The following is a 17,763-nucleotide window of genomic DNA, read 5'->3' as shown; positions in this document are numbered from 1 at the left end:
TAGTTTTTGTTCTTCATTCTGCTAATGTGGTGTATAACATTGACCAGTTCTCGTATGTTGAAACTTTCTTGAATCCATTAATAAACCCCACCTGGACATACTCCTTTCCCACCTGTATAATCCTTTTAGTAGGCTGCTCAATTTGGTTTGCTAATATGTTCTTGAGGATTTTTTCGTCAATGTTCATATGGGATATAGGTCTGTCATTTTCTTTTCTTGTAGTGTCTTTCTCTGGCTTTGAAATCAGGGTGATGCTGGCCCCATTGAATGGGTTCGGAAGTGTTCCCTCCTCTTCCATTTTGTGGAAATGTTTGACTAGGATTGGTGTTAGTTCTTCTTTAAACATTTGGTAGAACTCAACAGTGAAGCCCTCAGGTCAAGGGCATTTCTTTTTGGGGAGATTTTTTATTACTTATTCAATTTCCTTATTAATTAAAGGTTTCTTCAGATTTTCTATTTCTTTATGATTCATTCCTGGTAGCTTGTCTGTTTCTAGAATTTGTACATTTCATCAAGAGGTTATTCAATTTGTTGGATACAGTTGTTCACAGTACTCTCTTATAACGCTATATTTTGGTAGAAAAAGTAGTAATGTGTCCACTTTCAATTCTAATGTTAGTAATTTGAGTCTTTTCTCTTTTTTCCTTAGTCCCTCTAGCTAAAGGGTTGTCAGTTTTGAACTTCTTGAAGAGCCAACTTTTGGTTTAATTGGTTTTCTCTATTATTCATCTAGTCTCTATTTCCTTTATCTCTGCTCTACAATATTTCCTTCATTCTGCTCCCTTTGAGTTTAGGTTGCTCTTCCTTTTCTAGTTCTTTGAGGTGTTGTAACCGAAAGTTCAGTCTCTGAACCCGATGCCAATCCAAATAACGAGAACAGAGTCTTGAGTGGAAGAGGAAAGGTTTTTACTATGCCAGGCACAGGGAGCAAAGCAAGGGCTCATGCCTCAAAAATTGCTAGCTCCCCAATGAGGAATGGGTAGGGATTTTTATTTGGGGTTTTGGGTAGGGGAGGGGGCGCATGCAGCTTGTGCAGGTCGGTGTTTTCCCACCAGCCTGCCAGCCTGCGTTTGGCCTTGAGAGGCTGCTTGCAGCAAGGGGGGGGGGGGGGTGAGAGAGGAGGATGGCAGGTGGGCGTCCTTCGTCCTTCACCCGTTGTCTCTTGTCTCCTCTTCCTGTTTGAGGCGGGTTCGAGCGCCGGGAGTGAGGAGTTGAGGTCTGGGACGCCTCCGCTCCTTGATATTCTTGGCTTTCCTGGCAAACTCAAGGACACATAATTAGCTAAACTTTAGTGTGCCTCCAACTCCAGGCCACCTGGGCTTTTAACAATTTGTAACTCCCATTTAGTTGTAAAGCTCAAAGAGTCCAAGTTTAAAGAAACAGGTATTTACATATGAGTGGAGCTAGAGAAGCAGGAGAGGGGATGGTGGGTTTTAGTTTTAACCCCATATATGCTGGGTTCAATGTGGGGGAACTGATATCAGGGCTGATGTTAAGAGCCTGTAACAGTGTAGAGCTAGGAAATTGATTTGCTATCTGTAATAATGTAGCCATTTACAATTAGAGACTTCCCTCTGAACAGAACTTTTGCTGGATTCCATAAGTTTTGGTATATTGTGTTATCATTTTCATTCATTTCAAGCTATTTTGCTTCCTCTTATGATTCCTTCTTTGACCCATTGCTTGTTTATGAATGTCTTGTTTAATTTCCACGTATTTGTGAATTTTCTAGTTTTTCTTCTGTTATTATTTCTAGGCTGTGGTGGACGAATATCCTGGTCACTATGAAGCCAATCCAGAAGTGCAGATCAGCCACTTCATCTGGAAAGTTCCACATGGCATTTAAAGGAGGGAAGGAAAAATCCCCCTTCTCAGTTTAAAGAGAACTTTTCATTAGTTTCCTCATTTTGCCCTACCCCAACTTGGACTATGTTCTTCGTGACCAGAGGCCAAAGAGGTGCTTTCTGTTGTCCCAGCATAATTTTCCCCTTTGGGAACATCCCTGACACAAATGGCCACAACTCGGACCAGATGAAACCTGAGCTCGGTGCAGTGTCAGTATCTAGCCTCACCCTCTCTTTTATTTTCATTTTAGCTCATTATCTAGAGCATTACCATAAGATTGTATATTAGCTTCTTTTGGAGGGTTGCGGGGGGGGGGGGGGTTGCCTTTTGTTTGTTTGTTTGTTTTGCATTTCCTTACATACGCAGTGAGCCAACCACTCCAAGGTTGTTACCTCTGTCATGTCAATTTCATAGGTAACTTTTACCTCCAGTAACTGACCACAATGCAGCTGTGCATCATACTACAGTAATGCAGTAACCATTCGGCTGAAGGTTCATCAACCTCCACCCCCATTCTTCTTTTCCCCAAACTATGCCTTCACCATGTTCCATTGAGTCAGGGGTATTTTACTAAATGCCACTGTTGAAGCCAAGTGTGTCTGGGGTTTCCCGAGACCATCGTAGATTCAATCATTTCCCAGCATTTCACAGACTTCAGAAATGCTGTCATATTCAAGGTTACTGTCTTAGTCGGCTTGGGATGATAGAACGAAATACCATAGAATGAGTGATATCAGAAGAAAAATCAGCGAACATGAGGACAAGTCAGCTGAGCTGACCCAGGCTGAGGAACAGAAACAAGAATGAAGAACAACGAGCAGAGATTCAGAAACTTGTGAGGGACCGTCAAGTAAACCGTATACCCCTAATGGGAGTCCTAGCAAAAGAAGAGAGATGCAAAGGACTAGAAGGAATATTTGCAGAAATATGGAAAACTGAATACACCTCAAATTTGGCCAAAAATGTTAATCTATACATCAAGGAAGCTCAGTGAACTCCAAGCAGGATAAAATCAGAGATCTACACCTACACGTCATAATCAAACCGTCAAAAGACAGAGAATTTTGAAAGCAGCAAAAATGATGGGAGAAACACCTCGTCATGAGCAAAGCATCTGTCCTCAATAACATTGACATCAGATTTCTACTCAGAAGCCATAGAGGCCAGAAAGCAGTGGGATGAGGATATCCCTCAGGAAGCGACTGGAGGATGTGACAAGCTTGGGAAAGGGCCTCCGGGCTCCAGCAACTGTCCAGTCAGGGTAAATGGGGAGCCCAGGAAACACCCTGTTACACTCCAACACCCAGATTTAAACCGGCCATGGCCAGGCCAGAGCCTAGGAATCTGGGCTGTGCTGTAAGCCGGGTGGGGACCCTGAGCTCCACGGGGAGAAGCCTGCACCAGAAGAGGTCCCGTCCAGGCATCCGTGAGCATTGATGAGAACCAGGGCACTTATGTTGGGTCTGGGTGTGCATGTGAGAGAATCCCTCTGCCTTGTGTGCAAGTGTGTCTGTGTTCATGTGAGTGGTGAGAGTGTGGCTGGCTTTGTGGATGTGTAGATTTCTGTGCGTGTGTGTGCATGTGTGAGCATCAGGGTAAGCGTCTGGGAATGGATGAGTGGTTTGTGTGTGATGAGGTGTGTCTGTGTGTCAAGTGTGTGGTGTGAGGTTCAAATGGAGAACCTCAGCCCCCTCTGTCTCCCTGCCACTCCCTGCAGGCGTGGTTCCTCTCATCATCAGGCAAGTGCCAATGACCTCCCAGGGGAAGGCCTCTCAGGAGGAGGCAGGTGTGATGGGGAAAGCAAGGACTTGTTCTGAGGACGAGGCTGTGACCACATTGGGGAGTGTGAGCCTAATGCGACAGGTGGGCGGCAGGATCAAATCGGACTCAGTAAGACTCTGGGGAGTCAGGCTGGGGGTGGGGACATCCTTCTCCTCCCCCAACCCCACAACCCAGATAAGCACCAGGAGAGGACAGATCAGGACTTCTCTGGCCACCCCTGCACTGACCTTCCCTGGCCCCTCCCTGCACCCTCTGGCAGCGCAGCCATGCCCACAGATAGACTCAGGGCAGAGGACAAAGGCCAGTCTCAGCTCCCTTTATACAGGGGCCCAGGCTGGTTGAGCCCTCAGGTTGGTGGGAGAGTCCTGCCTGGCTTGGTCCTAGTTGCCTGGTGACATGCGTGGTCCTTGGGGATGCTCACCCCTCTACCGCAGCAGCTTCACCAGAGCAGAAGCCCAGGGTGGTCGGGCTGAGTGTGTTTCCAAAACAATGAATCTCAGTAAGTTACACATACAGCAGTAGCTCAGAGCCGGCGTTTTGAGATGGCCCCGAATACGGCTCTGTGACTTTGACCTCTTACGTAGCCCCTGAGACTCAGTCTCCTCCATGCCTTTGGGACCATAAAGCCACCTGCTGTACAGGGCTGAGGAGGACACGCAGAGTGAGCAGCAGTGCCTGGCACGCAAGTGCCTCATTAATGGGACCTGCAATTGCACTATGATTGCAAAGGCCGTTGGCCTCACGGTTGTTCTGTGTGCTCATTGTACTCATGAGGTTTCCTTACGGCCGCGCTGTCCTGACCCACAGGCCCCAAGTATCGGGGGGCCCAGCCTGAATTACAGGCATGTCGGGCTCTGCCCTTCATATCCACCTTAGGGCGACTGCTGGGGGAGAGTGTGACACATCCAATACAAGGGTGGCTGAGGACAGTTTAACCAGAGCCGCTGTGTGACCAACTGTCGGACCATCCTATCCACCTGCTAACACCACTTGATTCTCTGACAGTCCTGGAAAATAAGTAGGTGTCCACAGGACGGGACATTAAACTGAGTCCAATGAAAGGCCACAGGCTGGATCTGAGAAGTCCCCAGGGTGTCCGTGGGTCTTACCTTCCTGGTCTGTTGAGTGGCCTCAAAACTGGTCTCCCTGCCGACTGGAGGCCCAGAGACCCCAGTTACCACCAGGCCATCCTTTGACCAGACTTTCCAAGTGCCTCCCTCCCGCTGCCCCTCACCCCCTGCACAGGACTCTGCTGTGGCCCTGTTGTCCCACTGCCAGGTCACCTTCAATTGTGGTGCCAAGCCAGTCAAAGTCCTTCAGGAAGTCTTCCCAGAAAGTCCTGCTCCAGGCTGGGGCAGTGTCCCCATGACCCTCAGCGCAGTCCGCGCACTGCTGGCTTGGCCTGTCAGCTCTCTGCCAACCTGCTCCTCCCCTTGGCATGAGCATCTTGGAGCAGGGGCCCACCATTGTCTCCCGCCAGGCTGCGAGTGTCCCGCCAGCACCCAGCACATGGGACGTCCAGCGGGGCTGGAACACAGTCCAAGGCCTGAGCAAGGAACGATGCAGGGAAGGCTGGGTAAACTGAGGAAGGCCCACTGGGCCCCAGCAGGCTACACCCTCAGGCCCTGGGCCATGCAGGAGAGTGGGGCTGCGGGCATTCAGAAGGGGAGGAGCAGCTTTCACAGGCCAAGCGGGAACTGCAAACGCTGAAAGCCAACAGCAAGAGGACATGGCCCCTGGAAGCCATCTCTGGATGGTCATCTCTGAATGGGGGATGTCCAGAGGCTCCCTGGGAAGAAGCTGGTCCTCTTATTGTTGGGGGGTAAGGGAGGGAGAAAACTGTGGGACATGGGGCTGGGGAGTTCCTCCTGCAGGCACTGCTTCATCTGGGTGACAGAATTCTCCAGATGTCTCCAGATTGAGAACTTGCCTCACATACACCAGGGATGGGGGAGGGGGCCTGACCCCCTGATCCCTACCCAGAAATGCCCCTTGTCCACCCTCTGGGCTCCTGCCCCTTCCCATCTGAGTGGGTTTTAGTCTCAAGGTTCCCATCAGCTTCACTGATTTAAAAACTCAGCCTCATACCCTCCTACTTTTCTTCTTGAAGAAGGAGGGTGCTGAGGCCAGTGGGCAGTGGCCCTGCCCTGGCATGGTGTGGCCACCCCTGCTTGGAGGCTGAGCAAGAGGCTGAGCAAGAGGGAGCACCTGTTATCCATAATTCCAGCCAGACAGTTGCAGGCCCTGGAGCGGGGTGATGCACAGATTTGCCTCTTTCCTGGAGGGACCTCAGAGTCACAGTGGGAGTGAACCTGGCCCAGGGAGACGGAGGAGGCCGGTAACGGGGGAGGCCCAGGAATCCATTCCGTGTGGCCCTCAGCAGGCCTGTGCGGGTGGAAAGAAATTCCTTGCTTTCCATCCCCTTGTCTTCCGGAAAGAGTTTGAGCAGCTGATGTTCAAGGACAAATGACACTGAGGAGGAAGCAGGCCCACTCCTCTGGGGACAGAGTCACATCCTATGCTAAGCCATCCTAGTACCTTGAGCTTCCTGGCAGCTCAGTCTACGAGGGCGAGTGCCCTCCCCACATCTCTGTGAGTCAGGAAAGTGGACACAGGCAGGAGGAGACTCAGCACCTGAGTGGCCTCGAGAGATAGGAGGTCCAAGGACCAGCCTGTATCCAACTTAGGAAGGGTCTCCTGGCCTCTGAACTGGTGGGTTGGGTGACTAGGGAGCTCTGAAAACAACCCTGCTGCCTCCCCACCCCCAGATTCAAACGTGTGATGGCCACGACGACGGGGAACCCGAGGAGCTGAGCCAACCCCCAGCCGGGTGAGGGTCTCACTGATACCAACCTCCATGCAGGGAGAGGAGGGAGCCCAGGGGATCAGTTCCAGGCAACCACTGAGGACAGGTGCCCTGGTGATCGGTTTATGTGTGTGTGTGTGTGTGTGTGTGTATAAGTGGTACATGTATTACAGTGTGTGTGTGTAGTTTGCTGGGTGTGAAAATGTGTGTGTCATGTGCTTTGTCAGTATGTGAGCAGGTGGGTTGTGTCAGAATGTGTGAGTGCTTTGTGAGTGTGTGGTCTGTGTCTGTGTGTACTGAGTGTGCTAGCGTGAGGTCAGGGACACGGAGAACTTCATTCCCCCTATGCTCCCTGTGGTCCCTCTGATCATGTGAGCTCCCCACAGCCAGGGACAGTACAGACCTGGGGGGTGAAGGTCACTCAGGAGGAGGCAGGTGAGATACGGGGAGGTGAGGATGTCTTCTGGGGATGAGGCTGTGACATCATTGGGGAGGGTGAGGCTAATGTGACAGGTGGGTGGCAGGATCAAGTCCAAAGACCCCTGCTTCTTCCTACACAATGCTGAGGAGTCAGGCTGGTAGTGGGGACACACTGTCTCTCCCCAACCCCACCGAGGGTAAGCACACGGAGAGGACAGCAGGGACAGACCCACTGTGCCACCCCTGCACTGACCTTCCCTGGCTCCTCCCTGCACCATCTGGCAGCATGGTCATGTCAACAGGTAGGCTCAGAGCAGAGGGCAAAGGCCAGTCTCAGCTCCCTTTATAAAGGGCCCAGGCTGGTCACACCCTCAGGGATGGTGACAGTGACCTGCCTGGGCTGGTCCTGGTGCCTGGTGTGGTGAGGGGCCCCAGTGTATCCAGAGGAACCCAGTGTGCACTGAGGCAGCCATGGGGCTGCTGACCTGGGATAAACTGGGGCCTGTGGCTGTGGCCGTGGCCATCTTCCTGCTCCTGGTGGACCTGATGCACCGGCGCCAACGCTGGGCCCCACGCTACCCCCCAGGCCCCATGCCCCTGCCTGGGCTGGGCAACCTGCTGCAGGTGGACTTCCAGGACACGGTTTCCAGCTTTACTCGGGTGAGGAAGGTCGAGGTGGGCACAGAGGTGCTGAGGACCATACATTTCAGCAGACAGTGGGTGGTGGTGAAGCCACAGGCTGGACAAGGAGTCGGTGGAAAGGAGGAGGCAGGTGTGAGAGGCCTCCTGGGGGAGGGCAGCTGCGCAGGGCCTGGGGGACAGTTTGAATTTCCCATCAAAGGTCAGAGAGGGCAAAGGCCTGGAGGGGGTGGGCCTTGGCAGAGCGTTTGGGATGCAGTGGGACAGAGCTTCACTTCTGTGAGCCTGAGTCCCTTCTGATGACATCAGGAGGAAAGGTCCTGAGATTGTGCGAGAGGAATCTGGTCATGAGCCCCAATGAATTCAGGAAATTGAGGTTGGGAGGGGACAGTGAGCAGGCTCAAAGCTTTTGCTGCTATGAGACCTTGGCCACCACTGACCTTTGTGAATGTCACTTTTTTCACCTATGAAACGAGATGGTAGCTTAGCCCACCCGACAATGTTGGTGACCTCTGTAAAGTCGTGGCTAGGTGGTCGGATACTTCGTGATGTCCTTCACCATACAGGTTGTGATCCCTAGTGTCACAAGGCCAGGTAAATTCCTGGCACCCCACCGCTGCTGCGGCTCGGGGATTCCCCAAGACTAGAGCCAGGAGACTGCGTCTCAAAGCTTAGGGTGGGGCGGGACTTCTCCAACGCCCTTGACCCTGGCCTGCAGCTGCGGCGCCGCTTCGGGGACGTGTTCAGCCTGCAGCTGGCCTGGACGCCCGTGGTCGTGCTCAACGGGCTGGCGGCCATTCGCGAGGCGCTGGTGCACCGCGGCGAGGACACCTCCGACCGCCCACGTGTGCCGGTGATGGAGCACCTGGGTTTCGGGCCGCACGCGGAAGGTAAGAGGAGGAGGGGAGGACAGCGGCCCGGCGGGGACGGGGCCCACAGTGACCCGAGACCCGGCAGGGTCTAGTGGCTACAGGGTGGTGGACCTGCGGTGCAGGGAACAGTCAACGAAATTGTAGGGGCGGCAGGTGGAGGAAGGAGTCTGTGCCAAGCAAGAGTTGGGTGGGCGCTGTGGGCGGGGCGTTAAGCGAGTGGGCGGGCCCGGCCATTGGGAGCAGGAAGGGGACGTCCGGGTGGGCGGGAAGGAGGAGAATGGAGTCAGTGTGGGCGGGGTAGGGGGCGGGCCAAGACTTTCCGTGAAAGGGAGCGAGTCGCGGTGGGCAGAGGCAAGAGCAGGATCAAGACCTGTCCCTGTAGGGAGAGCTGGCGAGCAATGTGGGAGGGCAGAGGCTGGGACCTGTCCCCAGCCAGAAGGATATGTAAAGTGGGCGGGATTTGGTGGCAAAGAGAACAAGGTTAGAACGGGCGAAACAGGGGCCAGGCTGTCCGAACAGGTGCCACGCCTTCACCAAACCGAGCGGCAGAGAAGGGCGGGGAAGGGGGCCCAGATCTGACCTGTAGCAAAGGGGATGGCAGACCAGGCCTTGAGCAGAGTGCGCGCAGAGGCGGGGCCAGGGCACAGCTGAGCCACGCCCACGTCCGCCCCGCCCCCAGGGGTGGTCTTTGCCCGCTATGGGCACACCTGGCGGGAGCAGCGGCGCTTCTCCGTGTCCACCCTGCGCAACTTCGGCCTGGGCAAGAAGTCCCTGGAGCAGTGGGTGACCCAGGAGGCCTCGTACCTCTGTGCCGTCTTCGCCGACCAGGGCGGTGAGTGCTGGGCTGAGGGCCAGGAGACAGGGGTGGAGGCTGTAGAAGAGGAGATGGAAGCGACCCCCTGACCTGCACCGTCCCCTCCCAGGAAGGCCCTTTAGCCCCGACGCCCTCCTGAATAAAGCGGTGAGCAACGTGATCGCCTCCCTGACCTTCGGGCGCCGCTTTGACTACAACGACCCGCACTTCCTTGAGATATTGGACCTAACAGAGGACATACTGAAAGAGCAGTCAGGCTTCCTGCCCCAGGTGAGGGGTGGAGGGGGCCAAGGAGCCCTGCAGGCGAGCTCCGTGGAGGGGGCCTCCGCCCTGCAGTGGGCCCCCGCGGAGGACGATTTGTACAGATGGGTGTTGGGTCAGCGGGCCCAGGAGGGAGCTAAGGAGCCTCTACCTCCTTCAGTGGAAGCATCTGGACCCCCTTAGATGTAGATTTTAGGTTTATCCTCCTGGGACCCAGGCAGGAGAGAGGGTAGAGGTATGGACTTCAGGAGAAGTCAGGTCAATCATGGTGACACCTTGGGAGCGGCTGGGACTTGACTGTCCAAGGTGAACCAATGAGCAGAGGGAGGACCCAGGACCCCACATCTATGGCCTGCACAGGTGCTGAACGCGATCCCCATGCTCCTGCACATCCCGGGGCTGGTCGCCAAGGTCTTTCCTGGGCAGAGGGCCTTCATGGCCCAGTTGGATGAGCTGGTTGCTGAGCGCAGGATGACCCGGGACCCGGCCCAGCCTCCTCGAGACCTGACTGATGCCTTCCTGGACGAGGTGCAGAAGGTGAGCCGCCAGGGACACAGGTGGTGGGTTGAGGGGCCCATGAGGTGAGCCCAGGTAAGATGGGGCCTAATTATCCCCCAGTGATAAGGTATCCAGGCTGATTGGTACAGAGTGGGAGGCCACTGGGGGGCTTCCTCCCCCTTTCCGTGAACCCACCCTCTCTGCATGGCCCAGGCCAAGGGGAACCCGGAGAGCAGCTTCAATGATGACAACCTGCGCCTGGTGGTGTCTGACCTGTTCGCCGCTGGGATGGTGACCACCTCAACAGCGCTGGCCTGGGCCCTCCTGCTCATGATCCTGCACCCGGATGTGCAGCGTGAGCCCAGCCTTGGGGCCCGGTGGGAAGGGCCGGGGTGGAGGGGGACAGGCTGGGGGCCCTGAGCTTGGTTTGGCCACCAGGAGCTCTGAGCAGAGGCTGGGCCTGGCTCACAGGTCAGAGTGACCTTCTCCTCCATGTGGGCACAGCCCCTGCACAGGAGTCAGGAGGAGGGTGGGGTGCAGCCCCCTGGGTTCTGACGACTGTGGGGACGCTTGTCTGTGCAGGCCGTGTCCAACAGGAGATCGATGAGGTGATAGGGCAGGCGCGGCGACCAGAGATGGGGGACCAGGCCCGCATGCCCTTCACCATGGCCGTGGTCCACGAGGTTCAGCGCTTTGGGGACATCGCCCCAGTGGGCGCGCCCCACATGACGTCCCGTGACATTGAAGTGCAGGGCTTCCTCATTCCCAAGGTAGGCCTGCGGCCCTCCTCAGCCCAGCTCAGCTCCACCTGTCCCCTGGTAGCCCCAGTATGGCCATTGTCAGGTGGGGCCAGGATGGAACCCGAGCCATGTAATTCTCATTTCCATTGGCACCAACCCTCCAGCCTGGGTGGATGTGGGAATAAAGCAGAGGCAGGGTTGGCGGTGTACACTGGGAGCCCAGTTCCAGGGTTGGGGTGTGGGTAAGAAACACTAAAACATGCCTAAGTTTGTTGGAGGAGCCCGTGCATGCAGCACAGGTGGCAGTGAGGGCTTCCATGGGAGGCAGGTCACTCGGCCCTTCCATGGGGACAGAGAGGGTGCTGTGATCTCCTTGTGTTTTAATGACTTGAAAGAGTCCATGTGTGTGCCAGGCAGAGAGTGTGGCCCATGCATGTTTGGTGGCAGGGGTCGAGGGTTCCCCCAGCCTGGATCTCACTCACGGCAGGCGTCTCCTGCCAGGGGACCACGCTCATCACCAACCTGTCATCGGTGCTGAAGGACGAGACCGTCTGGAAGAAGCCCTTCCGCTTCCACCCCGAGCACTTCCTGGACGCCCAGGGCCGCTTCGTCAAGCAGGAGGCCTTCATGCCCTTCTCAGCAGGTGCCTGTGGGGAGCCCGGCTCGCTGCCCCTCCTGGGGAGTCTTGGAGGCGTGGAGCCCAGGCCCCCAGGCTCGCTGACCCCCATCCCCACCCACAGGCCGCCGCTCGTGCCTCGGGGAGCCCCTGGCCCGCATGGAGCTCTTCCTCTTCTTCACCTGCCTCCTGCAGCGCTTCAGCTTCTCGGTGCCCGCTGGGCAGCCCCGCCCCAGCGACCACGGTGTCTTTGGCACCCTGGTCTCCCCGGCCCCCTACCAGCTCTGTGCTGAGCCCCGCTAGAGGAGGGCAGCAAGCCCCCAACCGTGTCCTTCACGGGGGACCTGATGTCCAATAAACCATTCTGATGGCTCCAACCTGGCTTGAGTCCCACCTGAGCCTCCTGAACAGCACCCTGGGAGTGATGTGGCCTCAGCAGCCTCCTCAGGATCAGGTCCTATGCCTTCCTGATCCAGCGTTACTTGGCATTTGACCCCATTTCAGAGATGGGTATACTGAGACTCAGAAGGTGACAGCTTGCCCCCCAGTCACCCAGGCAGACCTAACACTGGCTGCCCTGGTTGGTGACTAAGTCCATGTAGGTCTTGACTCCTGCGTGTGAGGGGACAGGTGGAGTGTGAATGGGCTTCTGATGGAATCAGCCCAATCCCCAATCTCTGGCTGGGGGAGTGCCCTCAGGATCAGGGATTCACTGCAAGGACTCCCGGGAGTCAGAACAGCTGTTATACTCACGGTTATGGTTTTCCAGGGAAAGGATCCAGACAGAATCAGCAGTGGTCAAAAGCACATGGGCGGAGTTCAGGAAGAGCAGGCACAAGCTTCCAGCTGTTGCTCTGAGGATTCATGCAGACAGTGCTCAGTTCTGCCAGCAGTGATGTGTGACACAAGCAGAGAGTTTGCTCGCCAGAGAGTCTCCCCCAAGTCTGGGTGTCCAGGGATTTTGTTGAAAGTCAGTCACTTAGACTCGGAGAGCCCCATGGCTGACCTCAGTTACTCAGTCCCCTCTCAAGGTCCAACAGTGTGGCCCAAGGCCCCCACCATGAAGCACATTGTTGGCAGACACTGTGTGGTGTGACTAAGCCCAAGTTACAAAGACACTCTCATCCCAAGCAGGTAGGGCATGCTTCCCAGCAGCTGGTCAAGGGCCAGACAGTTTTTTGGAATGCACAGGGATTGTAACCCTGAAAACTACTGAGTAAACTTTTTACTGCACTGCCCACCCTGCTGGTTTTTGACTCTTACAGAAAAATGGTCATATTTGTTTGAGTATCTACATTTTGTTAGTGCGTGGTGGGGGGCAACACACAACATAATATTTACCATCTCCATCATTTTTGAGTGTGCGGTTCAATGCTTTAAGTTCTCATATTGTTGTGCAACCATCACACCATCCATCCCAGAACTCTTTTCATCCTGCAAAACTGAAACTCTGTCCCTGTTAGACAATAGCACCCCATGCCCCCTCCCCATAGCCCCGGCAGCCGACGTTATCCTTTCTGTCTCCGTGAATTTGACTACTCTAGAGACCTCCCATCAGTGGAATCCTACAGTATTTGTCTCTTTGTGACTGACTTATTTCACTAAGCATGATGCCCTCAGGTTCATCGATGTTGTGGAGTGTCTCAGTATTTCCTTCCTTTTTCGGGCTGAATAATACTCCATTGTATGTATAGACCACATTTTCCTTATCTTTTCATCTGTCATTGAACACTTGGGCTGCTTCTGCCTTGTAGCTATTGTGAATAATGCTTCAGTGAACATAGGTACAAATGTGTCTTTGACACTCTGCTTTCAATTTTCAATAGATAACCACTGAATTGCTTTCCACAGGAGCTGTACCATTTTACACTCCCACCAGTGGTGCACCACGGTTCCGATACTCCACGTCCTAGCCCGAACCATTTCCTGTTTTGATGCTAGTAGGCATTCTAATGGGTGAGAAGTGATATCTCACTGTGGTTTTGATTTGCATCTCCCAAATGATGAGTGATGTTGGGCATCTTTTCATGTGCTTCTTGTCCATTTATGTATCTTCTTTGAAGAAATGTCTATTCAACTCCTTTGCCCATTTTAAAGTTAGGTTGGGTATTTTGTTCTTGTAGTTGTTTTTGAGTTTTAGAAGGTCTCTGTGTATTCTAGATACTAATCTCTTACCAGATATAGTCGTGTGCCGCATAGCGATGTGTCGGTCAACAGCAGACCACAGGTCTGATGGTGGTCCATAAAATTAGTACCATACAACCTAGGTGTGCCATAGGCTACACTATCTGGGTTTCTGTAAGTACATTCTGTGATGTTCACACAACAACAAAATTGCCTATCAACACATCTCAGAACCTGTTCTCCTTCTTAAGCAGGGCATGTCTGCGAAACATTTGCAAATATTTTCTCCCATTCCATAGGTTGGCTTTTCATCCTGTTGATGGTATCTTTTGATGTGAAAAATTTTTAATTTTGATGAAGTCCAACTTGTCTACTTTTTCTTTCGTTACCTTCGCCTTTGGTGCCATATCCGTATGTCATATCCATATCTCACTTTTGAGAACATTTTGTCCTATGTTTTCTTCTAAGAATTTTCTAGTTTTAACTCTTACATTCAAGTCTTTGATCCATTTTGAATTAATTTTTGTATGTGGTGCTGGGTGAAGGTCCAACTTCTTCTTTTGCGTTAAGATACCCAGATTTCCCAGCAACATTTGTTGAAAAGACTGTCCTTTCCCCATTGAATGATGTTGGTGCCCTGTGTCGAAATCGTTGGACTGTGGATGAGGGTAGGTTTCTGGTCCTTCTATTCTCTTCCGTTGGTCTGTGTCTCTGTCTTTATGCTGCTACCACAGTGTGTTGATTACTGTAGCATTGTAGTAATTTTTGAAATCAGGAAGTATGAGTTTTATTCTTCCTTTTCAAGATTGTTTTGGCTATTTGGGGTCCCTTGAGATTCCATATGAATTTTGGGATCAAGTTTATATTTCCGCAAAAATGTCATTGGGATTTAGATAGGGATGGCATTAAATCTGAAGATCACGTTGAGTGGTCTGGATGTCTCTCCCATATTCAGTCTTCCAATCCATGGATATAGGATGTCTTTCCATTTACTTGTGTCTTCTTTAACATCCTTCAGCAGTGTTTTGTGGTTTTCATGGTAAAGTCTTTCACCTCTTTGGTTAAGTTAATTCCTAAGTATTTTATTTTTTTGATGCTATTGTAAATCAAAGTGTTCTCTTAATTTCATTTTTGGATTGTTCTTTGTTAGTGTAGAGAAATACAGCTGATTGTTGTGCATTGATTTTCTATCCTGCTACTTTGCTGAATTTGTAAGTTCTAACATGATTCTTTGCTGAATCTTTAGTTTTTTCTACATACCATCTCATATCATCCGCGAACAAAGATAGTGTCAGTTCTTATTTTCCAGTTTGGATGCCTTTTATTTCTTTTCCTTTCCTAGTTGCCCTGGCTATGACCTTCAGAGCTCTGATGAATGGAAGCAGCAAAAGTGACCATCTTTTCTTTATTCCTAATGTTAAAGGAAAGGTTTTTAGTTTTTACAATTCGCTATCATGCTTGCTGTGGGTTTTTCATATATGGCTTTTGTTATGTTGAGGTAGTTTCCTTCTTTTCCTAGTTTGTTGAGTGTTGTTAACACGAAAGTGTGTTGAATTTTGTCAAATTCATTTTCTCCGTCAATCGAGATGATCATGTAGTTTTTGTTCTTCATTCTGCTAATGTGGTGTATAACATTGACCAGTTCTCGTATGTTGAAACTTTCTTGAATCCATTAATATACCCCACCTGGACATACTCCTTTCCCACCTGTATAATCCTTTTAGTAGGCTGCTCAATTTGGTTTGCTAATATGTTCTTGAGGATTTTTTCGTCAATGTTCATATGGGATATAGGTCTGTCATTTTCTTTTCTTGTAGTGTCTTTCTCTGGCTTTGAAATCAGGGTGATGCTGGCCCCATTGAATGGGTTCAGAAGTGTTCCCTCCTCTTCCATTTTGTGGAAATGTTTGACTAGGATTGGTGTTAGTTCTTCTTTAAATGTTTGGTAGAATTCAATAGTGAAGCCATCAGGTCAAGGGCATTTCTTTTTGGGGAGATTTTTTATTACTTATTCAATCTCCTTATTAATTAAAGGTCTATTCAGATTTTGTATTTCTTTATGATTCATTCCTGGTAGCTTGTCTGTTTCTAGAATTTGTCCATTTCATCAACAGGTTATTCAATTTGTTCGCATATAGTTGTTCACAGTACTCTCTTATGATGCTATATTTTGGTGGAAAAAGTAGTAATGTGCCCAGTTTCAATTCGGACGTTAGTAATTTGAGTTTTCTCTCTTTTTTTCCTTAGTCCCTCTAGCTAAAGGGTTGTCAGTTTTGAACTTCTTGAAGAGCCAACTTTTGGTTTAATTGGTTTTCTCTATTATTCGTCTAGTCTCCATTTCCTTTATCTCTGCTCTATAACATTCCCTTCATTCTGCTCCCTTTGAGTTTAGGTCGCTCTTCCTTTTCTAGTTCTTTGAGATGTAGAGCTAGGAAATTGATTTGCTATCTGTAATAATGTAGCCATTTACAATTAGAGACTTCCCTCTGAACAGGACTTTTGCTGGATTCCATAAGTTTTGGTATATTGTGTTATCGTTTTCATTCATTTCAAGCTATTCCGCTTTCTCTTATGATTTCTTCTTTGACCCATTGGTTGTTTATGAATGTGTTGTTTAATTTCCCCATATTTGTGAATTTTCTAGTTTTTCTTCCGTTATTATTTCTAGGCTGTGGTGGACGAATATCCTGATCACTATGAAGCCAATCCAGAAATGCAGATCAGCCACTTCATCTGGAAAGTTCCACATGGCACTTAAAGGAGGGAAGGAAAAATCCCCCTTCTCAGTTTAAAGAGAACTTTTCATTAGTTTCCTCATTTTGCCCTACTCCATCTTGGACTATGTTCTTGGTGACCAGAGGCATTACAGGTGCTTTCTGTTGTCCCAACATAATTTTCCCCTTTGGGAACATCCCTGACACAAATGGCCACAACTCGCACCAGATGAGACCCAAGCTCGGTGCAGTGTCAGCATGTAGCCTCACCCTCTGTTTTATTTTCATTTCAGCTAATTACATAGAGCATTACCATAGGATTGTATATTCGCTTCTTTTGGAGGGTTGCGGGGTTTTTTGCCTTTTTTTTTTTTTTTCTTTTTTGCATTTCCTTACACATGCAGTGAGCTAACCCCTCCAAGGTTGTGCCCTCTATCATGTCAATTCCAGAGGTAACTTTTCCCTCCAGTAACTGACCACAATGCAGCTGTGCGTCATGCTACAGTCATGCAATAACCATTCGGCTGAAGGTTCATCAACCTCCACCATCATTCTTTTCTTCCCCAAACTAAGCCTTCACCATGTTCCATTAGGTCAAGATTATTCTATTGAATGCCACTGTTGAAGCCAAGTGTGTCTGGGGTTTCCCAAGACCATCGTATATTCAATCATTTCCCAGAGGACTCACAGACTTCAGAAATGCTGTTATATACAAGGTTACTGTCTTAGTCTGCTTGGGATGCTAGAACCAAACACCATAGAATGAGTGGCTTACAAAGTACAGACATTTATTCCTCACAGTTCTGGAAGCTGACAGCTCCAAAATCAAGACTCTGGTAGATTTGATGTCTTGTTAGGGCCCAATTTCTGGTTCATATACAGTCAGCTTTTTTACTGTGTCCTCACCTGGCAGAAGGGTCAAGGAGTCTCTGTGGGCTCTCTCTTATAAGGGCAGCAATCCCATTCGCAAGCACACCACCCTCGTGATCTAATCAGCTTCAAATGCCCCACTAACAAATACTTTCACGCTCGGGTTTAGGTTTCCACATATGAATTTAGGGGACAAAAACATTCCATTTATAGCAGCTATGGTTTATTACAGTGAAAGGATACAGATTAAATCAGCAAAAGTAAAAGACACACAGAACAGGCAGACAGAGACACAGGAGAGCCTGGCACAGGTTTCCATTTGTCCTCTCCCAGGGGACTCATATGGACAGTGCTTAACACCCCAGCAATAAAGTGTGAACGTACACAGAACATTGTCAGTCAGAGAAACACAACTGAACCTTAGCGTCCAGCGATTTTACTGAGGTTGGTGTCGCAGGCGTGGAGCACCTCTGTGGCTGACAGGAGTTACAAAGTTTCCAGCCCCTCCAGAGGCCAGACAGATACTGGGAGATGAAGGGTCCCCACCACATGTGACACTGTTAGCATGAATGATCTGGCATGGCCTGAGGCTCCAGGAAAACAGAGACTTGGTGATCTGGCAGAATATTCCCAGGGTCATCTCCCTGGGGCTGGTGAGGGGCCAGTCACTGCTTTACAGTGTGCAGGATTTGAACCCTCCAAATGTGCAGACTTTACCCATTGGTACAAGGAAGTCACCTGGCCTGGATGCCCTCATCCCAGC

General features: G+C 51.0%; 1 protein-coding gene across 2 annotated transcripts; it reads left to right on the top strand.

Annotated features, from left to right (window-relative positions):
• The first annotated feature begins 6,395 nt into the window (after window positions 1-6,395).
• Window positions 6,396-11,670, top strand: CYP2D50 (cytochrome P450 family 2 subfamily D member 50). 2 transcript variants are annotated; one of them, XR_011433440.1, is made up of 9 exons: window positions 6,396-7,513; window positions 8,211-8,382; window positions 9,044-9,196; window positions 9,288-9,448; window positions 9,800-9,976; window positions 10,151-10,292; window positions 10,520-10,707; window positions 11,165-11,320; window positions 11,418-11,670. XR_011433440.1 is itself a non-coding variant. In NM_001111306.1 (9 exon segments), coding segments are annotated over 9 exon segments (1,503 nt in total).
• The last annotated feature ends 6,093 nt before the right edge of the window (window positions 11,671-17,763 follow it).

Source organism: Equus caballus, chromosome 28 (assembly GCF_041296265.1).
Source record: "Equus caballus isolate H_3958 breed thoroughbred chromosome 28, TB-T2T, whole genome shotgun sequence".
Taxonomy (NCBI): Eukaryota; Metazoa; Chordata; class Mammalia; order Perissodactyla; family Equidae; genus Equus; species Equus caballus.
The sequence above is the reverse complement of the archived record's forward strand: the minus strand, read 5'-3'. Positions and strand labels throughout refer to the sequence as shown.